The sequence below is a fragment of the Crocuta crocuta genome, unplaced genomic scaffold (assembly GCF_008692635.1).
Source record: "Crocuta crocuta isolate KB4526 unplaced genomic scaffold, BGI_CrCroc_1.0 scaffold266, whole genome shotgun sequence".
NCBI lineage: Eukaryota > Metazoa > Chordata > Mammalia > Carnivora > Hyaenidae > Crocuta > Crocuta crocuta.
This window is the reverse complement of record NW_027531005.1, coordinates 8695745-8718609: the sequence shown is the minus strand read 5'-3', so window position 1 is coordinate 8718609 and position 22865 is coordinate 8695745. Positions and strand designations below refer to the sequence as shown.

At 36.1% G+C, this 22865-nt stretch overlaps 1 protein-coding gene across 3 annotated transcripts in view; it reads right to left on the bottom strand.

Annotated features, from left to right (window-relative positions):
- Nucleotides 1–22865, bottom strand: part of GRM8 (glutamate metabotropic receptor 8) — a 739885-nt gene that overhangs the window by 134538 nt on the left and 582482 nt on the right. For all 3 annotated transcript variants that reach the window (XM_077770781.1, XM_077770780.1, XM_077770782.1), the window contains one exon: nucleotides 4844–4980. In XM_077770781.1, the coding sequence (XP_077626907.1) occupies nucleotides 4844–4980 (137 nt within the window). The remainder of the gene's footprint in view (nucleotides 1–4843; nucleotides 4981–22865) is intronic.

Sequence of the window (22865 nt, the reverse complement as noted above, 5' to 3'; positions counted from 1 at the left end):
TTGAGGTCACATTCTTCACCACTGTATTCTAATGCATTCAGTCTTCATAATAAGCCCATTTATTATTCCCACTTAACAGATGAGATAACTGAGGATCAGGATTCAGTACCTCTTGAAGAGTAACTCTCATCTATGGAGTGACCCAATTAAAATTAAATCAGGGTCAATGAAGTCCTTCTGCAAATCACTCACACTGTGCCACTAACAATCATGGTTGAGACTCTCTTATAAAGTTGCTATCCTTTACTATTATTTATTTCCAAATTATTTACTTGAATAAAAAGACAAGCAAAACCATCTGCCTCATTCCTACCATAATCAAAAAATACAAACTAAAAGATAAAAAAAACAGTAAGCTCTGATTGGAAGTATAAGAAAGTGAGCCCTGAGTTATTTTAGGTACATCCAGTAACCTCCATATACCTTCTCCCTGTGGACTTACAGCAGCATATGGCTCCTCTCCTTGCAGTTCACGCTCTTCTGTTTACTCGGAACCTCTAGGTTACAATATGTTCTGTAATCACTAATAAAGACCACCTACCTCTTGAGAGATTCAGTCTAACAAAATGGAGAGACCTAATTGTTCAAATTCACTCTCAGACAACACGCCCTTCATGCATGGACTGAGACTACTGAATAGAAAACCTAAGTCAAACTAAACAATTATACGAACTGATTGTAGTTGTTACATTAAGAACATATGTTAGTTCCATCATAAAGAAAAAGAAGCAATAATATTTGGAACAATAAAGACACGCTTTTGAGGAAATAAAACACCTCATAATTTTCCAGGAAAAAGAAAAAAATCCTCTGCTTGTTTTAAAAATTCTTTCACTCCACTAAGTTACATTCAGAGCAAATCTGTCACACTCATACATGCTTCATCATATACCGTCTGTGTATGAAATCGTCCTATGGTTGAATTCAGCCAGAAAAACTGGCTCTTTGAAAAGAAGCAGAATTCAATCCAATAACTGGCTGATAAATGCTTACTAATGAGAGTGTAAAATCTACTGTAAATCTGGTTTAATAGACTGAGGAGAGATGGAGTACACGGGAGCACAGGGAAGAGTATCCTTCCCTGGCCCTCAACACAACCAGCAGCAGCAGCCAGGCCAGATTAGGAGCATCTGTCTGGGCTGCTGCTCAGAGACACTGCAAGCACCTTCATCCACACACCTGCCTCACTGCGCTAGCATTGAGTGTCGGGCTATCCTTCCAGTCTATGAGGACCCTGAGAACCACATATCCCCTCCAGTCCCAAAACTTAGCACAGAGCATGTGCACAGAAGAAATCTATCAAATCCATTCAAAAAATAATTGCCTAGCTGACATTACTTAGCCATGTGCTATCATTCAGAAAGTTTATATTCATCTTACATAAAGGTTACTTTTCAAGTGTAGATAGATTTTCTAAAGTATTAAGGCCAATATTAAAGATAAGAAGAAACAATGGGCTATGGAGACAAATGGTCAGCATTTTGATGAAGAGATTCTCTCAGAATTTTCTGAAGCAAATTCAAGTGCCTCTATAATGAGCAGTGTTTTACTCACAACATCGATTATCATGTCTCCCACTGGCCATATAGACTCACGAGACACTGGATTAAGAATAGGTAATGTTTATGGATTCTCTGTGTGCCAAGCTCTGGACTAAATGCTTCATTATATTATTTCATTTAATTCTTATTACAATCATATAAAACAAGTGCTAATAAGTGTCCATTTTACAGATGATAAAACTGAAGCAAAGCATTTGTTTGGTGCCTTGACTAATATGTAAGCAGAACTTTATTTATTTTTTTTACAAATAGTTTATTGTCAAATTGGTTTCCATATAACACCCAGTGCTCATCCCCACAAGTGCCCTGCTCCATGCCCATCTCCTCCCTCCCCCCTACATCCATCAGTCCTCAGTTTGTTTCTCAGCATTCAAGAGTCTCTCATGATTTGCCTCTCTCCCTTTCCCCCACCATTTCCCCCCTTCTTCTCCCCCATGGTCCTCAGTTAGGTTCCTCCTAATCCTCCTATATGTGCAAACATGTGATATTTGTCCTTCTCTGCCTGACTTATTTAGCTTAGCATAACACCCTCAAGGTCCATCCATGTTGCTACACATGGCCAGATTTCATTGTTTCTCACTGCCATGTAGTATTCCATGGTATAGATAAACCACATCTTCTTGATCCATTCGTCCGTTGATGGACACTTAGGCTCTTTCCATGTTTTAGCTATTGTTGAGAGTGATTAAGCAGAACTTTAATAAATTGGTCACTTTCCAAGCACTCCCCACCCCACCTTCAAACAGGTCACTGATCCAAGAAGAAACAATTTGTCCTGCTAAACTCCAGAAGTCAACCCTGACTTACAACCTTTCCCCACAGTCTAATTTACTTACTTTTCTTCTGAGGGATACAATCTCTGTTTCAGTAAAGCTGGTACTGCTATATAGTTATAAATGGTCATAATCATGCATAAGAAATAACTCTTACAAATTGTTTTGATATATTTAATGAGCAATAACACAATAATAAACATAAAACTCTCATGCACTGTTAAATGTACATAAAAGAACAGCTTGAGATTAGTATGAGGTTTTATAATAAATACATCATGCACATACATAGAAAGATATGTGTGTGTATATATATACTTGTTTGTAAAAATATTTTAGGCATCTTAGTATAGTGGACATTTTTTCAACCACTGAACTTTGTTATGCACATCCTTAGTTATAGAATGTAATAGGCAGTTTGGCATTAATAAATATCAGATAAAAAGTAGCTAACCTATTTTAACCCTTATCAAATTCTCTTTGTCATGCTTAATTATTTTATTTCACATAGGTTCACTTTCAAAAGAGCTTTTGACGAAACTATTGATTTTCAGATCGGCATTAATGACTTGTAGACTTATCAAAAATATGCTTCAGTATATGTTAATTTGGGTTGCGGAACAGTAGATAAGATTTCTTCAGGCTGCTGCATGTAGTTAACTGCAGATACATGGTCTTACAAAGCACAACAATAGTTAGAAATATAAGCTGTCTTTGTGCATTATTGAATGCCAAAGTGTGATAATTATCAGGAAGTCATTTCAGAGACAGTAGATCATAAATATCCTACTGTTATTATTTCTCATCATCTGCCTCCTTGTTGAAAACTTCAGTGACTGATGCAGAATAAGTATGCCACTTCAGGAGCTCTCTTTGGAGGTACAGAAGTAAAAAGCTGTATTAAAAATACCCACTTGATGTCTTTTGAATGGGTACAAACACAAGAAAGCACATGTGAGCATGTTACACACATACAGACAAGAATGATCTCCACCCTCGTGTACGTCATAAGCTTTTACTTTTAGCTAGGATAAGGGATGGCTAAGAAATGAGCTTAATTGTTCATTTAGGAGGTATACTAATTCTCACAGTGTTATGAAGGCTTTGAGAATCAAGAAGAGTTACTTTCATTACGGGAAAGACTGAAATACACATTAGAACAACAGGCATTACACGAATATGTTTCTAGCTTATTTGAAGCATTTACAAAGCCCGTGACTGCCTACAGAGGAAACATTAAGTCCCTGTAGATAGTCCTATTTTCCCGTTGTCGAAGACGTGCTGAATGAATGAACGCCAATCCTCAGCTGAGACTATAGGGCACGTTCCTTATTTCTCTATACTGGAAAGAGCCAGTGCGCTGATATCACAGGATGGCTGTTAAAATGTGAACTAATTCCTTACCTAGTGGCAAATAGGTGCTGCTCCAGTCACCCAACACCCTCATGCAGCCACTGACAGCCCTGCTCCCTTTCTGCACCTCCCTTATCTCTCAGGTTCAGGTTCAGCTTCCTGCTCCAGAGCCCCTTATAATTGGTGGGGGCCGGCACCACATAGCTCTCTCCAATGTCCCCGCAGACCCTTCCCCTGGGAGAGCCTCTCTGGAGGGCCGCCACCATCCAGGCACAACTGATGAAGCCCCTGCACCTCACAGCCATCCTGCATGCTGCTCCTGCCAGGTCCCTGCCAGACCCAGCAGGAGGAGACTGAGCTCCTTGTTAGGCGACACCAGGACAGGCAAATGCCCAGCCACCTTTGGCACCACTCCCAGGCCCTGGGACCCTGCTTAAGCTGGGCTCTCCAAGTTTCCCTCACATGGCCTCTTCTAGGAAATACAAAACCTGTGGGTCTTGGGCCTTGATAGCACCCCGGGTAGGTAGGGACAGGAGGCAGCCCAAAAGGCTGTTAAAGGATCCGACCATCGCCTGTGTGTACATTAACTTGCTCTGGTGTGATTCAAAGAGGTTTGCAAATACAGATCATGATTCACTTCCATCCTTCAGGCATAGCCATAAGGTCTCAATTTCCAAAACAGCAAAGGTAAAATACATTTACTTTTAAGCCTACATGTAATCATTCATCGCACACTCTGTCATTCTTTTCCCACAACACACACACACACAAAGGTAAAATACATTTACTTTTAAGCCTACATGTAATCATTCATGGCACACTCTGTCATTCTTTTCCCACAACACACACACACACACACAGAGTATACCAACATGTAAACAAGTGAGTCTTTCAGAAAAGGGCAAAATTTCCCTAAATATAATACAGTCACTTAAAAAGAAATGAGATCTTTCATTAAATCCCTACATACCAGATTTCTCTACAGACATTTAAGATTTTCCATAACATTTCAAAGTTGAAGGAAGGATAAAATCAGACATTTTCTGAAAACTTAATTATAAGACAATCAAGTCTAATAAAATGTATATTTACAAACTTAAAGCATTCCTATTTGAGAATTATTATCCATTAATGCAAATTTATAGTGATACTTACTTTTAGATGAAGCTGATTGGTCCAATGCCCAATGATTTTGTATTCTGCACTCTTGTTGGTTATTTGATACTGGAAGATATCATAACGTCCAGGAGCATCTCCATTTTCATTAAAAGTGACAGGTGTCCCTGCACTGCCTATAAATGTTTAGAAAACAATGTTAATAAAGTTTTAGTAAGATAGCCCACTGAGCTTATTTTTCTCTAAGAAAGAATGGTAGATAAAAATATATTGTGTGTAGTAAGAGATATGAAGATTGTAATCTATACAAGGTCATTCTTGATAGCATAATATCTTCTACACAAAAAGAAGCCCAGACGTACATACAGGAAGAAGACATGCTTTATTATGCACATTAGAAAGTAAATGGTGAGTATCCAAGTTAGGCAATGTACATAACAGTTAAATAAATAGAAGTTGATAGGCTGAATATTCCATCCTCGCTACAGAGAATGACAGTCAATAGAGAAGAGTGTAAATGTCCTGAAGCATAACACCTACTATATAATATGAACTACAAACAACAACTCAAAATCTGGCAGAAGAACATCCTAACCAAATTCTCTGGAGCTTTGCTTTATTCTGACCTGAACTCCACTCTGAAGCAGTTCCCTATTCAATTTCTCTTCTAAGCCACTGCTTCTGCTACCTCTGCCCAAGACTATATCAATGTAGGCCGATGTTGGGAACCTCTGAATGAGCAAGACAGTGATGGCTGCTAAGTCCCAGATCATAAAAGTTCCACCAATTCACTGGGGCAGGGCAGCAGGATTCAAGAGATAATAGTATTTTCTAAAGTCTCATTTTTCTAAGAAGCTTTCAACTTTTCTCTTAATAGCTTTTGCTCACTTTTACTTTTCTACTTATTAAGTGTTATATATTCTCAGGTTTTAAGAGGAGAAAGGTGGGATGCCTGGGTAGATCCGTCAGTTAAGCAACTGACTCTTGGTTTTGGCTCAGGTCATGATCTCAGGGTTCATGAGAATGAGCCACACGTGGGTCTCTGCATTGACAGCACAGACCCTGCTTGGGATTTTCTCTCTCCCTCCTTTCTGCCCCCCTCCCCTGCACGTGCGCGCGCACACACACTCTCTGTCTGTCTGTCTATCTCTCTCTTTCTCTCAAAATAGATAGATAAGCATTTTAAAAAGTAGTAAGGGATTGCTGCCATGTTTTCTCATTCCATGTAGCCTCACAAGCTGAATAGACCTTCCTCTTCTGTAACAGCTTTTAGCTTCACCCATTTCCCTGCTTCATCTTGTTGGATTACTCTTTGCTAGCTCAACAAATTCGCTGGATACCAATAATCCCTTTTCTTTTCCCTATCTTCTCTCTGTAGGCACCTCCACTGAATTTCTTGTCATAGAATATTGGATTTAATTTCTATACTGTGCTAGAAAGTGTCTCCTTCTTGCTCTGTCTTTTCCTATTGTTCTCTCCCAAAATATACACTACAAATGATTATATATATCAACAATCCCATTTTTATGAGTTTATTACCTGAAGAGTTTTTAACGAATGCCAGTAATCACAAAATTCTAATTTTTTCAAGGTTTTTTTTAAATTTGTTTTTGAGAGAGAGATAGAGGGCAGTGTGAGCAGAACAGAGGGTCAGAGAGAGAGAGGGAGATACAGAATCTGAAGACAGGCTCCAGGCTCTGAGCTAGCTGTGAGCACAGAGCCTGATGTGGGGCTCGAGCCCACGAACCGTGAGATCATGACCTGAGCCGAAGTCAGACGCTCAACCGACTGAGCCACCCGGGTGCCCCAATAATCACAAAATTCTAAAACATTTAACTTATCAAACAACATAGATGACTTAAGACAATAACTTGCAAATAAATAAAATCACAGTCACACAACAGCAATTAGGGTAGTTTCCAAGTATTTAATGGAGAGATGTCTAATTCCCTCTGTTCCCTGGAATGTTTCTAAAATTTGGACACAGCATGAAATCTCTGATGGGATCACAGATACTTGGCATCTGCAAAACTGCTGAGGCCACAAGAGATGGTATAGCATGGAGGGGAGAGCACTGGTCTGAGAGTCAAGAGCTGCATGGCCATGCTAACTCCACCTCCCCATTTATTTCCACAACTTTGTATCTTTCTTTCTATCCAAGTGTCACTTGGGAACTTAACAATGTATATGAGCATGTGTTGAAGTCCTAGAAGATCTGTATGCAGTTAAATTATTATTATTATTATTAATTCACATGGGAAATGGTTTTATATATAAATCAAGAAAGAAATGAGGAATTGGGGAATAAAATAGGAGCTCTCCAATCAACTAGTACTATCTTAGCTACTCCACTCAAGTGGAAACCCATTCGCCATGCCTCACCAAAACAGAACTCCTAGTGACCTTGAGCAGGTTAACCTTTAAAACCAAGTTTCCTCATCTGAAAAATCAAGGTAATAATGACACTTTTATCATAGAGTTCTTGTAAGAATTAAATGAACAAATACCTGTCAAGTGCACAGAACAATGCATGGGATAATTAGAGATTATTATTATGATTACTATTCACCCCTAAGTATTTCCAGTACACACCAATGCAGAGGAATAGATTAGATGCTAAAAATTCTTTAAGTGATATCTAGACAAAGGATAATGGAAATTCAAATGGGAAAGAGATTCCTGGATGGAAAAATACATATCTTTATAAACTTCACGTCAACATCATCAACAATTCTGACATCTATATACCACTTCAAAAAATTATCATGTCGTATTCTTCATGAATAAAGGAATATTTGATTTCTCTAACTAAAATCCACAATGTTACATCCCTTACTGAATGACCTCTCATCTCCTACCACAGTAGTCTAAATCTTTTTAAACTTGATGATACCTAAGATTGAAGAAAGCCACTCATGTAACACGTTCTCATGAATGTACTCTGAGTTACATATCATTCTTAGTATGCCAGCTGTTTCTACATCTCTTTTCTCCAACTTGACAAAGTCTATTAGAAAGCAAGTGAATGAGAGCTATATTATCACAAAAATAATAATTGTCTAACTGAATATTATTAACAACAAGTCACACTGAGCTTGACATTGTATTAAGAGGCAATATACTAAAATGGTTAGGAGTGTGGGGTTTTGGAGCCAGATCACTGAGTTCAAACCCCAGCTCTGTCACTTATTAGATGTATGATCTCAGGTAAGTTACATAATTTCCACGAATTTCATGTGTCTCATTTTTAAAATGTGTTAATAGTAGTTCCTACCTCAGAGGAGTATGTGAAGATTAAATGAATTAAAATATGTAAAATATTTAGTACAGAGTAAACATTATATAGGTATCAACTGTTAATACTTATTATTAATTTCCCTTATGCTTTTATGGCAATGGTGTATGTGAGATCCAGTGTCCATATGAAAACATAGGAACTTCTCAGGGATCATATATGGCTTTTCTCAAGCCACCCTCACTAACCTAATCTTCATTCTCCTCTTTCTTTTTATTTTTCTTATTTTTAAGTCCATTTTGGGGGGGGGGGGGGGTGGCGTTAGAGAGAAGGAGCGACAGAATCCCAAGCAAGCTCCGCACCATCAACACAGAGACACAGGGCTTGATACAGGGCTTGAACTCACAAACCATGAGATCTTGACCTGAGCCAAGAGCAAGTTGGATGATTAACTGCGCTACTTGGGCTCCCCATTCTTTCTTCTCTATCAGCATAATGCCACCTATACCTAAAATCTAGTTCTCTGAATTCACCATGCTCATTCTTACCATTCTGCCTTTGTACATGTTATTATTCATATATTCCCTTCCTCCTATCCCTTCTTCTCCATATAATTCCTTCCAAGATGCAGCTCAAAGGTCACACCTGAAGAAGCTTGAGCTTCTAAACCTGGAGCAAAAGCCTAAGTGCCTCTTTGCATCCTATCTTGCTCTATCATATCACTCGCTACACTCCATATACTTTTACTATTCATCCTCATACCCGATCAAAACATTTATTCAACAAATATTTATTGAGAGTCTATTATGTGCTCAACACTGGGTAGACCTTCTGCCTTCCTCACAAAGGAGGTTTCTTTAACACAGCCAGGACGTATCTCTAATCTTTGTAGGCACTGAACTAAAGACCGTATGCTTCACACTGAGTGAGCAATTAACAAATTACAGTAAAGCATAACTCACTCACTAAAGATCCCAAGTAAATCCATAATTTCCCTGTCCATAACATTATGAAATGCATGTATGTCACTTCTCATCTTTTATATTCACTAATGAAGGGACCAAATGAGCCCCTTTCCCTTTGTTATCAGTGTGATGTTGGAAACCACTCTTGCAACTTGTTTTACTAATCTGATTTCTGATCTGGGGCTAGGCTTGCAGTTGAATTACTTCAACCCTTTCACAGGAAGAATGACTCCATTACACATAGGCTTATCTCAAATGGTTACCCTGATTCTTTGGTTTATGGAACCAAGAACACCCTTGAATAGCTAGGAGGGGCCATGCTATAAGAAGAAGTTTAAAATTTCCTTTTTATGAATCTGACCACCCCTGAAAAACCTGATTGAGTGATATGTTGTCCAGAAAACAATTTTAAATGACAAGTGTCTCATATATCCAAAATTTTGTTATGATTTACCAACAAACAGGTAAGAAATATAAATATATTTAGATATTCATGTATTTAGATATAGATCTCCTAGACACTATCTCCTAGACTTAGTTATTTCAGAAATTTTGAAGTGTATTAATTTTTTATAAAACTTCTTAATCGATATGCACTAGGGGAGAAATGGAAATAAACAACGTGGAGCTGTTAGATAACTCTTGTCAAGTACCACTCTCAGAGTCTATACATCTCCTGGAATATTCTCTTCTCAATAAGAAATGCATTGAAAAAACTATCTATTTTTATTACTAGGCATATCAAGTGCTTCAATATGTTTTTGTAGGAAAAAATGATACATCTAATAAAGATTTTATTTGCAAATGTTGGCTCTGTTGAACACTGTTCTGGGGAAGAGTATAAGCTTGGGATTCAGGGACTGAGTTTGATTTCTGGCTCTGCCAATTACCTGTGTGATCTGGGCAAGTTACCCTCACTAAAATCTGTTTTCTCAACCATCAAGGGAGCATAATAACCTCTACCTCCCTGGGTTATTATGAAGGTTACATGAGATGATGTATGTAAAGCACTTAATGCATGGCTGGCACACGATAGGTGTGCAATAAATGGAAACCATGATCATCATTATCCGTTCTTTTGCCTATGCTTATGCTCCCTTGATCTACATTAGCTTATTTCCACAATGCAAAATGCAATGCAAGAATAATTCATTTGCCTTTATGGGCAAATATTATAAATATATTTATAAGTGTAAGCCACTCAGTTTATTGTCATGTTTATTACTTTCCTTCCTCCCTCTTGATACAAAACTTTATCCATTTTCCTTCTCATAACAACCTACACTACTGGATAAGCATGAAAAAAATGAGAAAGTGAAAAATGAAATCAGTTGATTTAGTGAGCTTTGGCTTCCTTAAAAGAATGAATATATAAGACTTAAGTCATTGACCAAAATGCTATAGGAAATAGCAATCTTCAACAGAATCTCAATTATTCATGCTCACCTTTTCCTTATCCGATTTATTTTCTCAAGTATTTATTAAAATCAATAAACAGACCTATATATTTGAATTAGAATCATATTATAGGTTAATTATTTAGGAATCAGGCACATTACTATTACATATATCAGTTAGTCAGCCTTTGTTCATTGAAGACTTTAGCATCTGACTCTGTATCCTTTTTTATCCCTATTCCTGTTAGCATTCTTGGTGGCCTCATCATCCACCAGGATGACTTAACATCTTGGCCTCTGCATTAACTGACTTCCTCACTTCCAATGATCATCCCTCTTATGTGTCTCACCACCCGCTACTATGATCACAGTCTAAAAGTTGTCCTTGCCAGGAACTGCATCATCTCCCACTCTCTGGATACCACCCTCCACCCCCACTGCAACCATTCTATGATCCCCTAAATTTATTGATTAATTTATCAACCCGATTTGTCATTATCCTTCACCCCCACAATAGTTTCCCTTCCTTCTTATTCTTACATAGGTTCTATGATCTCCTTCCAACCAATTTTATTCCTCTGCCAAATCACAATCATGATTGAACTCAATAGTATATCTTCTTTGCCTATATTCAAGCAGCTGAATATTGTTTGAGAAAATCGTAAAACTTTAATGTCTGGCAAGGGCGAGTCTAGACTGAGGCAGGTGAGGTGCCTCGGGCACGACTGTGAGAGCGAGTGCTTCCCTAAATTCTGCACATTAAACACCTCCCTTGCTTCATCTAGTCCCAGCCTGCTCTCTGGTCTTACTTTAAATTCATGGCCTCAGATCCAAAGAGTGCAGTCAACATTGTTTTGCAGTCCTTTCACACTTCGCCGGTGAGTCCATTTCCCCACGCTGGATGATGGACTGTTTCATGCCTCACATACCCAACACCTCCCTCCATCACTTCAGCTGGTCTCATACCTTCTCACTGAGGAAAAGCAGCAGTCAGACAAAACTCCCTCATCACTCCACCACAAAACCTATGAGTTACCTGCATCTACACTCATCTTGATCTCCCTCCTACTAGGGACATGTCCCTCCAGTCACAGGCATGCTTCACCCCTGGTACAAGGACCTCAAGGCTCACTCTCCGTGCACAGGTATCTCACAGGTATCTCATCTTCCTTTGACGTCAACAGATTTAGACTGTCCATAGTATTCCATTCTATTAACAAATGAGTTCTAATAACTCTCACATTAAAAAAAAAAAAAGAAAAGCAGAAAACCCATTATTGACTCTATTGCCTCATTTATCCATTCTTCTCCTTAACTATAAAACAGAACTTTTTAAGTGAGCTGTCCTCACTCTCTCCATTGTCTTATATCCTGCTAACTCTTCACACCATTTTTTAAAGGTTTATTTATTTATTTTGAGAGAGAGATAGAAAGAGTGAGGGAGGGGCAGAGAGAGGGAGAGAAAGCACTCCAAGAACTCTGCACTGTCAGCACAGAGTCAAATGTTGGGCTCAATCCCATGAATCATGAGATCATGACCTCAGCTGAAATCAAGAGTCTGACACTAAATCGACTGAGCCACCCAGGTGACCCTTCACACCATTTTAATTTGAAATTTAACCTCATACCTTCACAGATGAGTCTCAAAATTATATATCTATCCCTGACTGCAGACTTACCCAACTATTTGTAACTCCGTTGGTTGTTTGACAGTAATCCTAAACTTTATGCATCTAGACACATTTGATTCTTTTTCATCCAAACATATCCCTCACAGCCTTTCCTCTCTTAGTTAGTAGCTAACATTGAATCAAGCCAAAACCCCATCCACTGAATCAAGCCACAACCTAAGTTAAAACCCCTTACCTGTCAAACAGAAAGAATGAATGTCAACTATGGAGTTTAATTAATAAGAACGTATTGTTGTTGGTTTATTAATTGTAACAAACATACTATACTAATACAAAATGTTAATAATTGAAGAAATTGTGTGTGTTTGGGTGGGTGAAATATGAGAACCATCTAGACTATCTACCCAGTGTTTCTGGAAATCTAAAGCTGTTCTTTAAAGAAGCTTTAAAAAAGTAGAAGAAATTGATGAGATTGTTTTCAGTAATACATTTTGCATAACGCAATATATGCAAAATAATATGATGTCAAAAAGTAACCAATATAAAGAATATTTGAGGCACCCAGGTGGCTCAGTCGGTTGGGCATCCCACTTCGGCTCAGGTCATGAACCCACAGTCCATGGGTCCAAGCCCCGCACTGGCCTCTGTGCTGACAGTTCCAAGCCTGGAGCCTGCTTCAGATTCTGTGTCTCCCTCTCTGTCTGCCCCTCCCTTGCTCACACTCTGTCTCTCTCTCAAAAATAAATGAACAATACAAATTTTTTAAAAAGAATATTAATGAGGTATTTCACATTTTTTTACATAGCAAATCATCAAAACTCTGCATATACTTATACCTACAGATTATTGTAATTCAGATTAGTCATATTTCAAATGCTCAACAGCCATTCATATCAAACAGGAGAGGTTTTTATTTTTAATGTTTATTTTTGAGACAGACCATGAGCAAGGGAGAGGGAGAGGGAGAAACAGAGAGAGAGAGAGAGAGAGAGAGAGAAAATCTGAAGCAAACTCCAGGCTCTGAAGTGTTAGCACAGAGCCCGATGCAGGGCTCAACTCACAAACCATGAGATCATGACCTGAGCTGAAGTTGGTTGCTTAACTGACTGAGCACCCAGGCACCCCTCAAATGGGAGACTTTTAAAAGACAAATCATTTCATCAGGCATTGCCCTAACCCTTCATGCTTTGGAGAAGTCCACTGCTGAACCCTTTTTGATCTCCATTTCAACTTCAACTGACCTGAACCCCTCTGGACTCCACTTGAACTAAACTGAACCCCTTTCACTAGTTTCTCCCATAAAGAGGCATGGATCCACCAAAGTCTGTCTCAGTGGATGCCAGATCTGGAGATAAAATCGTAAAATAAGATCCAAAATGCTCTGGTAGTAAAAACAAACAAAAGCTTACATCTAAGGCATTAACAGGTTCTATCTCCAAAACATATCCAGAATTTACAACAACCCAGTCTCTGCCTGGCAGCCAGAGTGATGATACTTTGAGACACAAATCAAATCACATGGCTCTTTTCCTTAAAATCATGTAGTGGCTTCCCATTTCATTTAGAATATAACACAAAATGTTTATTTCTCCAATCTTACTCACTTCTATCTTTAATCCACACTGGGCTTTCTGTTCAAAAACAACGTTGGCTGTATTTTGGGACTTTTGTCTCTCTCTCCCTCTCTCTCTCTCTCCCTCTCTCTCCCCAGTATTATTCCATTTGAATCTTTACATGACTGGTTCCTTCTCATTTATATCCCAGATCAAATATCACAGCAAGATGTTTGGACAGATCACCACACTCAAATTAGCCTGTTTCCTCTCCCTATCATTCACTCTTACACACATTATTTATTTACTTCACAGCTCTTACAAATATCATAAATATGTGGTTTGTTTAACTTACATATTGTTAGATAATAAGCTTCATGACTGTGGAGCATTTTTACATTATATTCACTACTATATGTATAGCAAAGACTGTTGGTTGAGCACTGAAATCCATTTTCTCTTTTTCTGGGGTACATAGCTTGGCTACAGTTGCACTCTTCCATGTAGTCAGGTGTGGTCAAATGATTAGCTCCAGACAATGGAACGTGAATACAAGTGATTTCTGGACACTCATTTAAAGCCTCTGGAGTGGTCTTTTATGATCTTTTCACCCTCTTACTGGCTAGAATGAAAATACCACACTGGGCAACAAGGGAAGCTATATGTTAAAGATGCCAGAGCTTGCATCAGCCTGGATTCCAGTGTGGGTTCTTGGAGAAGGTCTGCGCTAGCAACCCATGCATCCATCCATTCATCTAGCACTATTACCTGAGTAAAAACAAACCCCTCTCTTTTTGAGCCATTATAGTGTATGAGTCTATTTTTTATAGAAGATGATTATAAATATACTTTTCTAGAAAAGTGGGTTATCAATCAATATGATTAAATGAATAAATAATATTATGTTAAACATGGAAATAAATGTTTCCCTTCATATCACAGTAAAAGCTTTAAGGATAATATAGTTTTTTACAACTGAATATCAGCGATATCAGCATGGATGAGTAACTGCTTTCAGAATCTCCTTTAGAGTTTATATTAATTAATGCAGTGTGGACATGTGTAATATGAAGATGGAATCTAGAATGTGTAACCAATTTCACTGTATAGTCTCCATGCTCATTTACCTTGGCTAAAGTACTCACTCAGTTGGATGTTTTCATAAAAACTAAATATAAAAGTATGAAAAACACATTCGTACTTTCAATTTTTTTGTGTTGAAAATGATTTTATTTTAACTAGTTGTTTTGGTGTATGAAATAAATAGGACAAGAAACATGGCTGAATGACATTTCTAATTCTCTCAGCCAAACCTTCCTTCTTGATTTTTCCATTAAGAAATTAAACGGACAACAGTACTTTCTCTTGTGGAACTGTCTTTATGATCCTTGCATTAAAGGTGCTATAAGAATGCAAAACGTCAGGGCACCTGGGTGGCTCAGTTGGTTAAGTGTCTGACTTCTGGACTTCTGCTCAGGTCATGATCTCACGGTTTGTGGGTTTGAGTCTCATGTCAGGCTCTGTGCTGACAGCTAGCTCAGAGCCTGGAGCCTGCTTTGGATTCTGTGTCTCCCTCTCTCTCTGACCCTCCCCTGCTCTCCCACGCTCTCTCTCTCTCAGAAATAAATTGTTAAAAACATTACAAATTTTTTAAAAAAAGTGCATAATGTCATTATCATTAATGAACACTATTTGAGAAACAGAAATACAACTCATAATTGCCTTGGTAGCCCTCAAATAAGCTGACTGAACTCTCAAAATAAGAAAAGATCCATTATTTAGAGATATTCATCTCAGGGAAGCAGATGAATTAGGAAGTTTAAAAATAAAATATCTTATTAAAAAAAGTGGCCAGAAATATCAAATGTTTGATTAAAGGGAATAAAATGGAAAAGATAATGTAATAATTAGGCAAGATTAATGCATCTTAAGGGGAATTTGGGAACAAATCAAAGTGTGTTGCAATACTCTGAATTCAGTATATTTTCATTCTGTAGCAGAAAACCTTTCTTTATCTTGAGCAACTGAAGACCTTTACTGTTTCTTTTCAGGAGTATTTAGTAGCTTATATATATTTTTGTACACATAGCCTCCATCCTGTTATTAATTAATCACTGTATCTATAACAGTGATGAATACATTTATGAAAGAGAAGTTTTTGAGTACATATATTCCTGCCTTTTCAAATTAGCTATGCTAGGAGGAAGGCTCTGACTATCCACTCTAATGTTGCTGGAAAACAAAGACACAAAGATATTGCCAACTAGATTCAAAATTTTCAAGTTTATCAAGTTTTAAAATAATGTTTATTAAGAGTTTTAAATTTTTGTTTCTGACATTTGCATTTTTAATCCACCCATAGTTTATTGTTGGAGTGAGGCTGGAAATGTCACTTTTCCCCTATATTGATGATCATTATTCAGCAATACTCTCCTTTTCCAATTGGCTGGATTTACCTAAGTTACATGGAGAAATGGGTCTTTTCATGGTGCTTCTCTTTCCTCCATTAATTCATTTTTCTGTCTTTGACCCAGTATCATACTTCCAGTATGCTAAATTACTAAGGTTCATAGTAAGACTGATGCTGGTATGGCGGGTCTAACACTTCCTATTCTTTCTTCTCAGAAGTGTTCTGACTTCTCCTCTGCATACAATTTAGAACCATCTTAAGTTCCATGCACAATCCTGGTTAGATTATCAGAAAATATATGGAATCTAGAAATCAATGGGGAAAGATTTAATATCTTTAGAATATCTTCCTATCCATGAACATGAGCTGTCTCTTAGTTATTTAGGTCTTCTTTTCTAAGTTTTAATACAGCCTTATCATTTCCTTTCCATAGCACGTAACCATCTTTTGTAGATGTACTCCTACATAATTAATATTCTCTGATACTACTGTAAATGGTATCTAAATTTATATTATCTACTGCTTTGCTGTTTATACATATATAGAAGGCAGCTGACTTTTTTTTTTCTGTATTAGTCTCATATCTAGCTCAGGGGTTCTCAGCTGGGGGTATTTGGCAATGTCTGGAGACATTTTTGACTGTTGCAGTTGGAGGAGAGGTACCACTGTGACAGCTGGAAGAGGCGAGGGGTGCTACTAAAACATCCTACCATGCACAGGATGACACCTATAATCATGAACAAGACAGCTAAAAATGCTAAAATAGTTTTAAGGTTGAAACACCTCTGAAAAGCTGTTTTTATACTTAAGCCAAATTAAAAAGAAATCTATGTAAAGAATTATGTGATTTGCAAATAGTTATAATTTCATTTTCCCATAGCAATTCTTATATTCCAATCATGCCTCGCCCTTTCCTTATTGCACTATCTGAGATCTTCAATACAATTTTGACGTGAAGTGAAAACGGTGGACATTCTTGTATTCTCCTAATTTTTTTTTTTTTTTTTTGTAGGGGGTTTTTTTTTTTTTTTTTTTTTTTTTTTTTTGGGGGGGTTTTTTTTTTTTTAATGTTTATTTATTTTTGAGAGAGAGAGAGATAGAGAGAGAGGGAAGGGCAGACAGAGAGAGACACAAAATCTGAAGCAGGCTCCAAGCTCTGAGCTGTCCGCACAGAGCCTAACATGGGGTTTGAACCCATGAACCATGAGATTATGGCCTGAGCTGGAGTCAGATGTTTAATTGACTGAGCCACCCAGGTGCCCCGTACTTCTCCCAATTTTCAAAAAATATTTCTCTCATTACTCATTTAAGATTATATTTGATCTAGGCATTTTATAGGTGCTTCTTATCAGTTTAGGAAAGTTCTTTTCATTATAAATGTACTAATATTTTTATCATGAATACACTTTTAATGTTAGCCATGTCTTTTGTGCATCTTTTGAGATAATCTTTTTTTCTTTTAATTTGTACCATAATAAATTACATGCATACATTTTCAATATTATGTCATGGAAGCTTGGTACAGATCCAACTTGATTTTGATTTTTTTCCCACACTGTTGTATTTAATCAGCTAATATTTTATTTAGAATCCTTACATTCATATGCATGAGTGAGGTGGATCTGTAATTTTTCTTTCTTAGAATGTCCTTTTTGTTTTGATTTCAGGTTTATACTGGCCACAGAGGATAAATTGGAAAATATTATCTCTTTCTCTATTTTCTGCAAGAGTTTATATAAAATTGTGATACTGTCTTCCTTGACTGTTTTGTAGAACTCCTCTGGAAACACCCCAGATACCCTCACAAAAGTGAATGAACTGTGGTATACGGAATATTACTCTACAGTCAAAATGAATGAACTACAGAGATGGTCATAAATATGGATGGATTTTAGCAAAATAATATTAAGTGGAAAAGTAAGTATATATTTTACATATTTTTTACAAAAATATATTTTACATATGTATAAATGATTAAAACTCAAAATGTTGTGCTCTTTGGAAATACATATGCAGGACAAACCTATTTTAAAAGGCAGAAATATTGATTGTTCAGGAGGGATAGGGGGATAGGTTGGTGATAGGAATATATGTTAGAGTGTAGCACTTTGCCAAAATCCTAGCTTGGGGTGGGGCAGGGCAATATTTTTATAAATGCTTATTACATTCTTTGAAATAACCAAACAACTAACTAAATAAATGAAAGTGGACCTACATAGATCAATAATGAGTATGTGTCATGAATCAGGGAGCCAAGAAGAAGAAAGAGAAAAAGAGAGACAGAGTAGGGAGAGAGGGAGGAAGGCAGGAAGTAAAGAGAGCAGAATGGAGGACGGTAGAAATAACAAATAAAAGAATGAAAGAAATGAAAAAGGAGAGATTCACATTTAAAAATATCTTGAAAGGAAGGGTCTATTGAAAGGGCTTTAGCTGTTGTGTAATTCTGTGAATTGACTGAATGCTATTCTTAGCCTTGTTATTATGCCCTTGGGGAATATGAATCCTGCCCGTAGGTTTCTGTACCCAAACAAAATGGGTCATATACAGAATTGCCTCAACCCAATTCTCCAAAGCAGCTTTTCTGTATATTTTTAGATTTTAAATTAGTCAAACTTCTGTCAGAATTCCCAGTTTATAAGCCATAACTATCTGGGATTAGAATCACATATTTTTAAGCCAAGAAGCTTATTCATTTTTCCATTATGAAGATTTTTCTGAAGAGTAAAATAAGGTAATATTCATCTCTTACCAGTTGAGTCACTACTTCATTTTGTTGCTGAATGTCAAATTGTTCTTTTATCTCAGGTTTTAGTTTGAAATATCATTAATGTACCACCTTTCAATGTATTTCAGAATTAATATTTTGTTAATATTTGCAGAATTACAATAAGCCAATGAAACACAGATAACCCTATTGGAACAGATGTCTAAGTATTTAAAAAAATGGATAAAATATCAAATTAGGAGAGGGCTACTCATTTTTGACAATAATTTGTGTACTGAATTAAAGAAAGGATACCACATCATTTATGTATAATGGACCTGATTTTCTCTAATTACACAAGCTGTCAATGTATATTAGGCCACTGTGATAGATGTGAATTGTCTACGTTACCATGGTGATTCGAGGTGCTTCTATTTGATGCTGCGTGCATAACAATTTGGAACATAATTAAAAGAAAGAGTAAAACACAAAAGTAAAAAAGTACTCATAAATTTAAAAAATATGGTCTGGCTTTCATATATCCCTTTCAGAAACTGGCCTATCATCAAACAGATAAAAAAACAGTAACTATTAAATAAGATATGGTACATTCAAATACATATGAAACGTTTACAAAAATATTACTTTCTCCCAAGATAAAATATGGATAATTATCATAAATCTTAATTCATATTCTCTAAGCATTATTGAATAAAACTTAAAATCCTTAACAGCTTTAAAAATATTGAAAAGTTAAAACAACTCCAAGGAAGATAAAAATTAAAGAAATTCCTAGAGATTTAGAAAAACCAATTAAGCACTCATGTTAACTAACTCTTTAGTTAAAGAGAAAACTAAAATTAAAATTATAGTGTACTACTTAACATATAGCAATACATTTCAAAACTTGAAAGATAAAGCCAAGGCTGCCCTCAGAGGGAAATTTAGAGAATTAAAAGTTTTTATCATTACACAAGTCCTAGAGATCTTTACATAAAAAATTATAATCTTGAAATGATAGTTTTTTAAGCATGACATCACATTTAAAATATTAAGGAACTAATTGATAATTTTAATAACATACAAATTTCAGAATTTCAAACAATTTTTAAAAGAATCAACTTATAGAAATGTAACAAGGGATTAATATTTTTAATATGCAAGGAACCCTTTCATGTAAGAAGAATTTAACACTGTTACACAACTGGGAAAATATAAACAGTTGTGATATAAACAGTCACAGTGAGAATATATGCAGTGTTCCATCTAACTAGTAATAAAAGACATTAATGGGATAATTATGCTCCCATTTGGTCCAAGAATAAATATTACAGATGAAGGTAGGGTAAAACTGACACTTCCATGTACTGCTGATAATAATTTAAATTGGTACAACCATGCTGGAGGCAAATTTTCAAGATTTAAAGCACACTTATTTTTTGATCCAATAAGAGAAATTTATGCTATGAATATGGACAGGTGACTGTACAAGAACATATTATAAACATGTTAACTGTATTATTGTTTCTGTATTCAAATAATGCGAAAAAGTTGATAACCTAAATGGACACAAATATATGAATCTTTAGTCCAGTGTTCTCTATTATAGGAAAAATGAAAACAACATAAGCTTATTTCAGTCAGGGCATGGATAAATAATGACACCTAGATATAATGGAATACAATATAGCCATTAAAATGATCATAGAATGGCTTATTAATATAGATTCAATGGCATAATTTTACTTTAAAAAGGATTATACAAAGCCACTAGGATAACTATATTTTTAAAAATGGAAAATAAGAAGTGTTGGTCAGTTTTGGAGAAACTGGAGCCTTCATGTGTTGCCAATGGGAATGTAAAATGGTGTAGTACTGTGACAGAGAATTTTGTGATTCCTCAAAAATTTAAAGTAGATTTACCATATGATTTACCAATTCCACTCCGAGGTATATACCTAAGAGAACTGAAAGCATTTGTTCACACAAAAACTTGTACACACATTTATGCAGCATTATTCATAATAGCCAAAGAGTAGAAACAACCCAAATGGACATTATGATGAGTGGATAAATGAAATGTGATATATTCGTACAATATTCAATCAAGAAAAGGATGGTAGATGCTATAAATTGCATGAACCTTGAAATCACTGTACGTGAAGAAAACAATCACAAAAGGCCACATACGGTATGATTGTATTTATGTAAAATATCCACAATAGGTAAATCTTTTGAGTTCAAAGGTATATTAGTATTTGTCAGGGGCTGGAGGGGGCAGAGAATAGGGAGGAACTTTTAAAAGGCAAAGGTTTCTTTTTGGGGTGATGAAATATTCTGAAATTAGGTAGTGATGATGATCAGACAATCCTGTGGATAAGCTAAAAACTTCTAAATTGTACAATTTAAACTACTGAATTATATCTTAGTTTTTTTTAAAGTTACAGGTTAAGAGAGTATGACAACATTAATTTGAAAAGATACATGCATTCTTATGTTTATAGGAATAAATATTTATGCATTCCTATTATTTATAATAGCCATATTATGGAAGCAGCTCAAGTGTCCATCAACATATGAGTGGATAAAGAAGAGATTATATATATAAATGGAATATTATTTAGCCATAAAAAATAAAATCTTTCTATTTGCAACAACATGGATGAATCTAGAGAGTATAATGCTAAATGAAATACGTCAGTCAGAGAAAGATGAATACCACATGATTTCATTCATGCGTGGAATTTCAGAAACAAAAGAAACAAGCAAAGGAAAAAAAAGATAGCAACAAATCAGGAAACAGACTTAACTATAAAGAACAAACTGATGGCTACCTGAGTGGAGGTGGGTGGGGGTGAAACAGGTGATGGAGATTAAACAGTACACTTATCACAGTGAGCACTGAGTAATGCATAGAATTGTTGAATCATTATATTGGACAGCTGAAACTAATATAACACGGTATGTTAACTATACTGGAATTAATTTCTTCTTTAAATTATAGGCTAACATACAACATCATCTTGCTTTATCCTATATATGTGTAATATAGGTATATGGACAGATAGATGGATGAGTGACAGATGATGAATATATAGATAGAATAGGATATAGATACATATTTTGAAACAAAATCCTAACAAAAGTTATCTTTGGTTAGTGAAATGAATACAGATCTATGTGTTTTTCTTTGTTTTTTTTTTTTGTAAAGATTTTTCTTAATGTTTATTTTTGAGAGACAGGGAGACAGTGCATGAGAAGGGAAGGGTCAGAGACAGAGGGAGACACAGAATCCGAAGCAGGCTCCAGGCCTTGAGCCTGAAGAGGGGCTTGAACCCACCAACCACAAGATCATGACTTGAGCTGAAGCCAGACACTTAACCAACTGAGCCACCCAGGTGCCCCTACATGTTTTTCTTTACTATTTTCTTTATATCCTGCCAAAATGTCTTACTTTTATGAAAAAAAACCCTAAGAAACAAAAAACCTGTTTTCTTTAAAATATGGGAAAGACAGAAGATCTGGAGAAAAGAAATGAAGGTATTTTTTGGTAAATACTACACTTCATATCAATGGCTAATATACACAGATATTAGCAGATAAAAGTAGCAGCTCTCCGGGACTGCTGACAGCAATGTTGTCCCCTACGCAGTTGAAAAGAAATAATGGAGAGTCTAGTTCAGTTACTCTGGTTCTCTGAAAGATAAAAATTAAAAAAAAAAAAAAAAAAGGCAACTCACCATCAGGTCATTCAGGTAGCTTATCCCTGAGAGGACCCCCAATATTATTTCTTTATTTTTGTCTAAAAGATGTTAGCACCTGAAAAAAATTATTAACGATAACTAGCACTGATGTTCCTAGGTTTTATATTATATTATCTGAGTCTGCAAATATAAACTACTTGAACACTTGAATGACAAAATCTTTCTGATTAAAATAAAAACAACTTTTGAACCAATAACTATATGGTACATGTAGAGTATCCATATTAATCAGGGATTTGTGTCTCGATTTTATAAGTAGCGCCTTTATGTCAACTACAAAAGAATAAATTTTTCATATTTTTCTAGTGTGTTTTTACAGGTATAGAAAAGGGTAACTCTTTTACCTTAAAACAGAAATGTAGGTTTTAAATCTATGTTTATAAAGGGTTTTTTTTCCTGTCA